Source organism: Oryzias latipes, chromosome 9 (assembly GCF_053564925.1).
Source record: "Oryzias latipes strain Hd-rR chromosome 9, Olatipes_Hd-rR_3.1".
In the NCBI taxonomy this organism is placed as follows: Eukaryota; Metazoa; Chordata; class Actinopteri; order Beloniformes; family Adrianichthyidae; genus Oryzias; species Oryzias latipes.
This window is the reverse complement of record NC_136245.1, coordinates 30,517,099-30,528,011: the sequence shown is the minus strand read 5'-3', so window position 1 is coordinate 30,528,011 and position 10,913 is coordinate 30,517,099. Positions and strand designations below refer to the sequence as shown.

The 10,913-nt window shown below is 40.8% G+C and overlaps 2 protein-coding genes across 3 annotated transcripts; one reads left to right on the top strand and one right to left on the bottom strand.

Annotated features, from left to right (window-relative positions):
- The first annotated feature begins 538 nt into the window (after positions 1-538).
- On the top strand, positions 539-5,562 carry slc75a1 (solute carrier family 75 member 1). Its single transcript, XM_004072083.4, has 13 exons — positions 539-677; positions 961-1,114; positions 1,256-1,352; positions 1,439-1,542; positions 2,546-2,704; positions 2,779-2,970; positions 3,786-3,888; positions 3,986-4,097; positions 4,165-4,273; positions 4,349-4,439; positions 4,784-4,831; positions 4,916-5,005; positions 5,092-5,562. The coding sequence occupies exons 2-13, from the start codon at positions 971-973 to the stop codon at positions 5,193-5,195; spliced, it is 1,353 nt and encodes a 450-aa protein (XP_004072131.1). The 5' UTR covers positions 539-677; positions 961-970; the 3' UTR covers positions 5,196-5,562.
- Positions 5,563-6,494: 932 nt separating this feature from the next.
- Positions 6,495-10,816, bottom strand: cenatac (centrosomal AT-AC splicing factor). Of its 2 annotated transcripts, none has more exons than XM_011478826.3 (11): positions 10,546-10,816; positions 9,540-9,706; positions 9,348-9,446; positions 9,199-9,265; positions 8,985-9,047; positions 8,574-8,641; positions 8,364-8,481; positions 8,259-8,289; positions 7,311-7,412; positions 7,061-7,193; positions 6,495-6,978 (listed from the first exon to the last, which is right to left on the bottom strand). In XM_011478826.3, the coding sequence occupies exons 1-11, from the start codon at positions 10,660-10,662 to the stop codon at positions 6,864-6,866; spliced, it is 1,080 nt and encodes a 359-aa protein (XP_011477128.1). In that variant the 5' UTR covers positions 10,663-10,816; the 3' UTR covers positions 6,495-6,863. The 2 variants fall into 2 exon arrangements, with proteins under 2 accessions (XP_011477128.1, XP_004072132.1); XM_004072084.4 differs by having other exon boundaries at positions 8,364-8,478.
- Positions 10,817-10,913: the final 97 nt, after the last annotated feature.

The following is a 10,913-nucleotide window of genomic DNA, read 5'->3' as shown; positions in this document are numbered from 1 at the left end:
ATGAAGGAATTCTTACTAGGGGTATTTTATTTTTATTTTTTGTAACTTTCGCAGATTTAAAAGCGCCAAACTGTGAGTATAATTTTCCCGTCAACAGTTTTCTTTTAAACAAAAATACCTTATATGCTGTGATGTCACTAATGCATATTTTACTGGTGTCAGAGTAAAGTGTCAAACTTTTTGTTAGGCAAAATTGTCAACATAAATTAAAAAGGTTTTTTAAGTGTGATTGTTTGCTATAAATGATTTAAGAGCATCAAACTGATTACATATTTCACTGTTTTAACAAAAAGTTTAGATTTTGTGACGTCACATATGCATATTTGGAGTGTCTTGAGTGAAACCAAAAGTGTAATTTTTTTCAACGTCCGCTGATTCAACAGCATCAAGCTTCATGCATTGTTCTCGATAACAGTTTTTTTTTTAATTTAAGCCTGAAAACTGATGGATTTGAGAAGATTTAGGAAGAGACGCGGTTTCCTAAATGAAAGTCAAAATTACGAGCCAGAAGAGAGTCCCGTGAAGGCACCCTCCTCGTTGATTACGACATTCCTGTCATCCAAATGAAAGAGGACACCGCTTCCTGGTGTGGACTCAGTGAGGAGCACCGATGAAGCGGCGACGCGGTCCATTTCTGTGTCTCTGCGCTTCTTTCCTGCCTCTTCTGCGAACAAACTGTGAGTAAATTCGCGAATTTTTTTTTTTTTTTTTTCTTGTTGTGACCGCAAAGTCTGCGAAAACACGATGGCGAAATAGCTGGGAGCATCTGAAATGCACGTTTGTTACTTTTTTCCTGCTGGGAAATGTTTTCCAGGGATCAGGATTTGTGTTTGTAAAAGTTGCGTCAGATTTGAAGCGTGTCCCCCTCTTCATCCTCAGACATGAGGAGTCATGTCTGCCCCCTCCCGAGCTGGTTTAGCCTCCTTCCTGCTGTTCATGGATGTGTTTTTGTTGATACAGGGACAGAGAGATGTCAGGTGTGACAGAGGATGGGGGCTCCTTCTCCTCCAAGGTCATCCGGATGGTCTTTGTCATCCTGCTGCTGGACCTGCTGGGATTCACCCTGATTCTACCTCTGCTGCCCTCCATCCTGGACCACTACGCCCAAACTGGGGTGCGTGGAAGCAAAGTTCCCCCCAAACAATGGGATATCTGTGTGGATGAATCCACAGCTCATGAGTGATTAGTTTTGGAGGGGGGGGGGGCTGCATGCTGACTCATGCTGAAGCAGCTTGGTGATTTTATTTTTTCGCAGGATGCCACATACCAGTCTCTGCAGAACGTGGTGGGTTGGTTCAGGGCGGCCGTTGGGATTCCCATGGAAAAGAAATACAACACCGTTCTGTTTGGAGGTACCGTTTGGCCCGCACTCATCTGAAGGGGAGGCACAGATCCGGGGGTTGAACCCCTTCGTTTTATTTATTTTATTTTCTTCCAGGTCTGGTCGGGTCGCTGTTTTCCCTGCTGCAGTTCTTATCCTCACCTGTGACGGGGGTTCTGTCAGACCGCCATGGCCGACGACCACTGCTAATCCTGACCACTGTGAGATGTCACAGTTAAATACTGATTCTTATGGATTTTGCAAATTAATTTACAGAAAGACCCACCCTGGTTACATAAAAATTTGTTTTTTTTGGGGTGTTTTAACATGTTTTTGTGGCATTTCTCTTTCGATGAAGGACATTTATTGGAAAGTAGAGCTTAAAATTGCATTTCTGAGTAGTTTTTATTCAAATTGTTGTGAATCCGGAGCCATTAAAAAAAAGGAAGTTTAAAAAAGATCAAATTTGCGACGTAGAAAATACGAAACCGAGTATGACGACTTTGTCTGAGCTGGAATCCGCCTCAAAACTGTACGTCCGGATAGCTCAAATATTGCTCCCCATTTTTGCTGCGCTGGTAATATTTGCTTGGGGGTGTGGGGCAGCATGTAAATAGAGAGCTCTCAGCAAAGGGGGGAGAGGAAGAGGAAGGGTTGGGGGGTGGGGTTTCTCCACACCTATGGTCCCACCCACAACTGAGAGGGAAAATTCTACTTATTTTAGTCATTTGTTTATTTTTTTATTGAACATTTGCAGAATATAATGCAAAAATGCAACATTTATAACAACACAATATCAGAATAGAACACAGTTCTGAATTCAGAATACAATTGTTTTAACCTTATGAAAATCTTAATTATTAAGAAAAAAATTATAAGTAATATAGATTTTTTTAAACAAACTGGTGTTCAATAATATCCAAATAAAGAAATCACAGAAAGAATTAATAAGTAACTAAAAATAGAAAATAAAAAAAGAAATAAAAGAAGAAGAAGAAAAAAAGAGGTGAATTTCTAATGAACTACTGCCGCTCTGCAGAAACTATGTCCTGGCTGAAAACGGCACAATCACAACAACAAAAAAACACTGCGAAGGCTTTCAAAATGGATCCAAAGAGGGTCAGAGTGGGTCTTTAGGGCAAGTTTGTTCTTGCTGCAAAAAAAAGAACAGGTTTCTATAAAGTTAGAGAGGCGATTGGTTTGATCGGCTGCTTTGCGTTTCAGGTGGGGCTCATATCCTCCTACGTCGTGTGGGCCGTTTCCCGCAGCTTCAGCATGTTCCTTTTGTTCCGTGTGATTGGGGGCATTTTTAAGGGCAACGTCAGCCTCTGCACCGCCGTCGTAGCCGACCTGCCTTGCCCAAAAGCACGCAACAGAGGAATGGTGAGAGAGCTTATAATGGCCCTCGGCACAATGTCTAACGCTGCAAACACTGAGGCACGCTGTCGGTTGAACAGGCGATGATCGGCATCGCCTTCTCCGTGGGCTTCACGGTCGGACCGCTCATGGGAGCTTACTTTGCCATCGCCTCCAGAACAACAGGGAGCGTCTTCTACCAGACGCCCGCTCTGATCGCTCTGGCGTTCAGCGTCGCCGACCTGCTCGTCATTTGGCTGATGCTGCCAGAAACGCTGACAAAGAATGTCCAGGTCAGTTTGAGAGGTTTCTGGCCTGGAGTCACGGTTTTTAAACCTTGTGGGTTTAAAAACTTACCTTTTGAGCAGGAAAGAAAATTAAATTGTGAGCAAACACAACTCCTTGCAGGGTGTTATGTGAAAACAACCCTTCTGCTATCTTGTGGGGTCTAGATGACCCAACTCCCAATGTTAACGTGCCTTGCAGGCACGTTAACATTGGGAGTTGGGTCATCTAGACCCCACTAGACAGAGCGCCGAACCTTTTTTCTTCAATGATTTGTGATCTTCACTGGTGTCCATGGATTACATGAAATCTTTACACTTTTATCCACCTTTGTCATTGTAGGGAGAACACGTCAATGTAAGGGTGGGGTCATCTGGACCCCATAGGAAAGCACAACTCTTAAAAAAAAAGTTCCACTTTGGAGAAAATAGTAGAAATGTAGAACTCTAGGTGTCATAAAGCTTTTATGACACAGACAAGCCCGTTATCTGTCCTTTTGTGTTGTCTTGCTCAATACCTGTAACTTCCTGGACTGCTCTGGTGACGGCAATTTACCAGGAAGTTCCTGTTGTGGATTCTGTGAAACCACGGGGAAGCAGAGTTTTCTTGTGATCAGATAAAAACAGAGCGCTGGTCTTAGATGGACAGTACTTGAGTCGGCAGTTCTGTCTGAGCGCAGAATTTAAAGAACAAAGAATGAAAAACTTTCTACAAAACAAAAAACACACACAAGTAAATCCTCACGGTGGTCCAGCTTTCCAATGACTCCATGAAGTATCCTTATTTTCCAAAAATATCAAAAATGTTTTTGTTTTTGGTTCAGGCTGCATCTTCTGGGACCGGCGACTCCAGGGATCTCCTCAGCCCGCTCTCTTTGTTCCATTTCACAGCCATCACCAGAACAAAAGATCCGCCTTCACGGGAAAGTGAGTATGGACCGTTTCACAGGTGTTTTGTACTTATTTACCAAGCATGCATGGACTTCGGCAGGCTGATAAGAAGTAAGGATGTGTTTTTTTACAGGAATGCAGAAGCTCCAGGTGTTGGGTTTGGTTTATTTCTCCTACCTCTTCCTGTTCTCCGGGCTTGAGTTCACCCTGAGTTTTCTGACTCACCAGCGCTTCCAGTTTACCAGGTATGAACCTGCAGCATCGGCCATGAAAAAAACAGAGACAAACGTCTAATGTTTCCTCTCTGAGCAGCATGCAGCAAGGAAAGATGTTTTTCTTCATCGGCATCATCATGGCTCTAATCCAGGGGGGATATGCTCGAAGAATCAAACAGGGGCAACACATCAGGGCTGTTAGCACGGTAAAAGCAGCAGCTGAAAAGGAAAAAATAATCCATACAAAGGTGTGACTCGTTCAAACGTTTCCGTGTTTTTAGGCCATCGTTGCCCTGATCCCAGCATTCATCCTCATTGGTTTTTCGTGGAACATGACCATGCTTTACATCGGCTTGGCGTTGTACTCCTTTGGTGAGTCAGGATTTCTTACGTGGTTTGAGAAACGCAGGAATAAATGAACTGAAGCTCAAGTTTATTATGGCTGGGTAAAAATGGGATACACCCTGGACAATTCTCTACGCTGAAATCATCTATAGTATTATAAATAAATTATGTCAGGTTATTCAGAACGTTGATCCATTAAAAAGAAACAACATTCAAATTACTTTTTTAAAATCGTAAAGAAGTTTTAATTACCAGTTCTCGCCACAGATGTCGCTGTTGTGCCACTTGAGAAGTTCAGTAATAGACTGTTACATATATTATGAGTATGAAAGTAATACATGGCATTTTCCATTCTTAACATTTTTGTGCAGCTGCTGCGGTTGTAGTTCCCTGCCTGTCAACACTCGTCTCAGACTATGGTGAGAATCCTTTTGGGGTTTTAATGCCAGGATTCGTTTGATTTGTCAAAAATAACCACACGGTCTCTGTGATTTTTCCCGCAGGCTCCGCCAGTCAGAAAGGCACCGTCATGGGGATCCTGCGGAGTTTGGGCTGCCTGGCCAGAGCCCTCGGTCCAGTTGTGTCATCCTCTGGTAAGAAGAGAAAATGCATCGCTGACCTGTGACTTTTATTTGAGCTTCACGTCTGTAAAAACAAAAATGAACATTTGCTTTTACAGTTTACTGGATAGCAGGAGCTCAGGCTTGTTTTCTGCTCACGTCGGCGGCTTTCGTGATTCCCCTCGCCCTCCTCAGCAGAGCCAGCAGACTAAAGGAGGAATGAGCTGCCTGAAGACAGAACTCTGTTTCTGCTGCCTGGAAATGAATTGTAATGTTTACAAGTTCATGGAGTTAAAAGCACCAGTTGTTGATTTTTATTTTTTTGTGTCAGCAACAGTGATATGAATGTATTCCATGCTCTCAGCCAGCAATCCCAACACAGAACAATTAACGCAAATGCCAAAAGAGAAGAAAGGTACGAAAGATTTGGATGTGTAGATGAGAAATGAGTGGGTGTGAATCTCGTTTTACTACTAAATATTTTGACTGTCATTCAGATTTAGTATTTTACACCACAGCATTTTAGTTTTTTTCTCACATTACATGTTTTTTTTAAATTCTATTTCTACTAAATAAAATAGTCTATAAAACACGGCGTCTCATTTTGACCCGCTAAATCCCATCTCTGGGTCATGGGAGCAAAGGTTGCAGGGCCACACACTCACATGTACTCACACACCTCAAGACAAATCACCTACAAAGCATGTTTTTTTCTTTTTGGAACATGCTAACACAGAAAAGACTCAACGGAGATTCAAAGCACTGACCACTGCTACAAAAATCTGAATGTGAAAACAGCTAAATTAACCCTTGTGCTATCTTAGATGACCCCCCCTTACATTGACGTGTTCTCCCTAGCATGACAAAGGTGGATAAAGGTGGAAAGATTTCATGTAATCCATGGACACCAGTGAAGATCACAAATCATTGAAGAAAAAAGGTTCAGAGCACTGTCTAGTGGGTCTAGATGACCCAACTCCTAATGTTTAACCCTTGTGCTGTCCTAGGCACTTTACCATTGGGAGTTGGGTCATCTAAAAACAGGAATGTACAGATAATATCCAGGCACTGAAATACACTCTTTTGTACTATTTAATATTAAAAAGAGGATAAAATCAAACGTTAGCTTTAGGAAACGGGAGTGCACCCTCTAGTGGTGAGAGCCTCTCACTGCAGTGACTAATTCAGAGAAAATGCTGCAGGTTATCAGGTATCAGCTGGAAAACTCTGGAGGAGCAGAGCTGGAAACTACAAGTGAACGTCTGTGGAGATTCTCATGCAGGTCATCGTAAACCCAGGGCTCGTCTCTTCTCAAAAGCCAGCTCCACTTCTTTTTTGCCTTAAAGATGTTTTACTTCTCATCCAGACGTCCACTAGAACTGAAGACGCTTCTTGGCTGAGAAGGAAAGTAAAGAAAGAAGTCGAGTTGTCTTTTCAGAGGAAAACGCCTCTGTACCCGTCAGCTGGATGTTTGTAGCATTCGAATAGTGTCACCATAAGCATAAAAAAAAACAACAGGAAATTAATTTACAAAAAAAACTTTAATAATGTTAATTAACTGAGACGGACAAGAAATGGCAAAATGACGAAGCCACTTCCTAATAAACGAGTGACTTTTACTATAAGGCTGTTAAAATGCCTCTGTAAATGTCTAAACATAAAAAAAACGATATATTAACATAAATCTACATTTTCTCTCCCATATACTTACATTAAAACACTTTACTCACACTGGCAAAATACACGTTAAGCTTGTTTCCTAAAAACTAGCCTTTAGTGCACAAAACATGGCTAAGTTTAAGATGTTGCTGCTCAATAAACTTTAATATTTACATCAGTTAAAGAAGCCTTTTCCATCAGGAAACCTTTCTATAGTTTTCACCCAAATCTGTTAAATGTCAGGGTTTGGAAGCTGCTCATTTGGTTTTCTCTTCAAGCTCTCTGCGCTTTGCTCCCGCTTCCTCTTCGGACGTTTCTTCTGTCCTTCCTCTTGTCTGAATTGGTGCCTTTTAGTTCAAATAGAAATGTACACAGTTACCAAAGCTGAGATGAAATACCAAAATGGCTGAGAACGTAGAGAGGTGTCACCTGGACTGCCAGCGCCGCCCACTGTTCCACACCCGACCAAAAGAAGGAAGCCAGTTGGCGTCCGTATGCGAGCTGTGGTCGAAGTTGGCGCCCACCCTGTTTGGAGGAAGCTTCCTCAGCTTCTCTTGCTCTTCTGCGACAGACACAGGTCAAGTCTATCGTTACACGTCTGTATGAGTCCGAGTCGCGCAGGAAACGGCGTTAACGCTTGAGATAGCATCGAGCTCGTGAAAGAGAATCTGAGCAATACTGTGTTTGAGGAACTCCTGGAGCGACGGGCCGATCGCCGTCGGTTCTGAAGATCCAGACGTTCCCTCCTGAGGGTCGTCTTGAAGCCAAGGAGGGACGGCGCCTGAAACAAGCAGTTACGCCGACCTGGTTATGCTGACCTGCAGTTACCATGGTCTACTAACACACTAAATAAAGCCAACGATACAAGTTTCTGTTCACAAACAACAACTTAAGCCTTGTGCTATCTTGTGGGGTTCAGATGACCCCACTCCAAACCACGTTAACGTTAGGAGTGGGGTCATCTGGACCCCACACGATAGCACAAGGGTTAAAAACAGAAACCTTTCAAATTCCAAACATGATTCCCTGTTAGAAAATAAAAGGCAAAATGTGTCAGTAATAGATTTTTAAAAAAGAGCAGAAACTATTTTTTCTTTGTGGTTTATCCCTTGTGCTATCCTATGGGGTCCAGATGACCCGATCCTTACAATGACGTGTTACCCCTAGCATGACAAAGGTGGAGAGGATTTCCTGTAATCCATAGACACCAGTGAAGATCACAAATTATTGAAGAAAAAAGGTTTAGCGCACTGTCTAGTGGGTCTAGATGACCCCACAACCAATGTTAAAGTGCTTAGGATAGCACAGGGGTTACCATGTTTTTGATGGACATCTATTAAGGAAATTAAGCTTAAAATTGAGTTATTCTTTAAAAAAAAATATTTGTGAATGATTATTAAAATGTATTATATTAAATTTTCACTAGAATTTAAAGTTGAAATTAATTCAAATAGTATATTTAAGTTTCATTCACTGAGATTTCACTGGATGAAAAGAAAAAACCTGAAACTTCCCATCTGTGTTGAAATACACAAAAAGAAAACAAAAAAATAATCAAATTAATCTGTGTAATAAACTTGTTTTCCATGGCGGTGTAAACTAAAAGAACAAAACACCTGCGTCTTACCGGTGTGAATATTTCCACTGTTTGATGAGTCCTGGAAGAAGAAAACAAAGGTGTAAGACCAACTAAACCATAGAGGTTCTCCTGTATTTCCCTGCATTCATTTACCTGATAACCTATAAAAGTCAAGCCTCGTTCGGTTGCCGTCCATGGCATCTCCGCCATCGAGTCACCGACGCCGCCCCGGACTGGACCCTGCAATCCTGGATGTGGAAACTGAGAGCTGCTTCCAAAAACAGAAAGCTAGGATGCAGACACTGAAGAAAAGCACAGAAAACAAAGAAGGATGCCTCTGCAGCAGCACTACATGCTGGTTACCTCCCAGAGACCCCAGCAGGGGGGCCGGCGCTGCTGGCTCCATTAGACAAGTCCGGTTCTTCATCGCGCTGACATTGATTCAGGAAAGGTCAACAGTGGTTCACAGAGAAAATCTGATTCCTAAGAAAGCCTCACTTAAGATCACAATAAAACAAAAATCGATGCTTTCACCCAAAGGTTAGCAGGAAGTGAAAAAGCTGACATGTTCAGAAATACTCAGTGACAGAGAAATTTTGTAGATTTGGAAACTAAATTTTGATCATTGGGATCTAACATTAATACCAGGTTATTGTTGTTCAACTTCTCTTTAAAAAAAAAGAAGGTATTTTTATGTACATATTGGAAAAAAATGGACACACAAACTTGAGGCAACCGTTGTGGATACTGCCACTGCATCGCTGGAAAACAAACCTCTAAAAAAGACTCAAAGACCTCCTGACGGTGCTTCTCCTGCGCCCGGATGACAGCTGCTTGCTGGGGACAAAATACAAAAGCATGGCTGAAACGTCACCGTGTCAAATCATTGCAGGGACTTGTTATGCCCAAAGTAAACCACTCAAGTGGATTTTTCGACTAAAATATGACTTCTGACACTTCATTTAAACACTGACGTATGCTGAATTACCTGTTTGATGAAGTCATCCTCCTCCTCTACAAAGGTTTCTAAAACAGTTGCCACTTCGTCTTTAAATCTAAAAAATAAAAAATAGAAATATCTATATATATTTGAGTTCAACTTCAATGTCCCCTTTTGCTCCGACTCACTCGGCTTACCTCTTCATGTCCTCCTCTGTGATGAGAACTTTATCTTTGAGCTTCTGGTCAGCTTTATTGTCCCACCAGAATTTGTGAGTGTTCTTCTTATGTTCTTTACTAAAATTACACAATCAACAAAACATAACAATGTGTGCAAAAGATCAGAATGAATAGAATTAAAGAACAGAAATGAATATGTTGGTAGCTCACGTAGCCATGTGTTCCAACAGGCCTCCATACAGCACGGTCATCTTGTCGTCTGTCACATTTTTCTCCACTTCGGCCTCACAGCAGTAACACCAGAACGTCTGCTTGTGCTGAATACAGTCAAACTTTTCCACTTGAGGCTTTTTGATTGTTCGGCGAGCTTCTTTCACCTGGAATGTCAGCGAAAAACAGGAATACATTTCAAAGTAAAATAAATGTCAAGCTGTCACATTTTTTTGTCTGATAGTTTGAATCATGTTTAATGACATTTGAGTTAACCTTGATTAAACATTACATCATATTCAACAACACCAGAAAAAGTATTACATTAGAAAGATTATTTTAATGAAATAAAACATTTAAATAAAGGACTTAATTTAAGTTTAAACTTTATTTTCCCTTCAAAAGCATCAAACATAGTTGACATTAAGTATTTTAAGTATTGATTAGTTTTAAACAAACTTACAAATAAGTGAAAAAATAATTTCACAGCGTTTAGCAAAGATATTTCATTTATAAGTAACGTGGGCAATTAGCTGGTTACAAGTGACAAAGCTTTGATTTTTAGACAAATGTTTTAACTTCATACATAATTGGAGGTTATCAGCATTTAAAAAAAGAACCACACAGACACTTTCTTCATATATTTAATTATTATAGCTTTCATCTTCACATTTTTATTTTGAAAGGTTCATTTCCGGTATCCTCCGTTCCGCTCCATTTCCGTTTTTTAGACAACAATATTTCCATATTCAGCACTCCATTAAATTTAACTAAAAATGACAAAGGAATTGATCCTGAGAGTTTTTGTAATACATTAAATTAAACTCTTCTTTTGAAACGTTAGTTGAAATGGAAAAATAAACGTGTAAACACTCGTTATGAGCCGGTGCATGATTCGAAACTAATATTATATTGGACTGAAATGTTCGGATAAAAATTTTTAATATCTGTATAGAATAAATGGTATAATATTATACGCGTTGGTAATATGTGTTCAGTTACTTACCTTTTCTATGAATTTCGTCAGTACGACTCTGAGGCTGCTTTGATGCTGTTTTCCGAAAATGTGTTTTTTTCCAGAAAATGTCGTTTGTCGACATATGTTGCAGTAATGTGTTCCCATTATGAATCCGTTAAGTGACCATACAGTACACTCTGTGGATTTAAATTTTTAATAGCACCAAAGCCATAGGTTCTGCACGTTTGTTCATCCTTACCTCATTACCTTAACGAAAAGGCTAACATGCTACTAAGCTAGCCAGGAAGTGACCGACTAGGAAATCTTTCCCCCGAAAACAAACCTACGTTCGTTCGTCGGACCTTTTAGTGTGCGACACATAACAGAACTAAATCAAAACATCTGAAATGACCCTT

Bases quoted from the DNA above. Each gene is read 5' to 3' on its own strand.
- slc75a1 (XM_004072083.4), top strand. From the start codon at position 971: ATGTCAGGTGTGACAGAGGATGGGGGCTCCTTCTCCTCCAAGGTCATC. The intron at 2,971-3,785 runs GTCAGTTTGAGA...TTTTTGGTTCAG, and splicing joins CGCTGACAAAGAATGTCCAG to GCTGCATCTTCTGGGACCGG. The intron at 3,889-3,985 runs GTGAGTATGGAC...GTTTTTTTACAG, and splicing joins AGATCCGCCTTCACGGGAAA to GAATGCAGAAGCTCCAGGTG.
- cenatac (XM_011478826.3), bottom strand. From the start codon at position 10,662: ATGGGAACACATTACTGCAACATATGTCGACAAACGACATTTTCTGGA. The intron at 9,707-10,545 runs GTAAGTAACTGA...CTGACATTCCAG, and splicing joins TGACGAAATTCATAGAAAAG to GTGAAAGAAGCTCGCCGAAC. The intron at 9,048-9,198 runs GTAATTCAGCAT...TTTTGTCCCCAG, and splicing joins AGGATGACTTCATCAAACAG to CAAGCAGCTGTCATCCGGGC.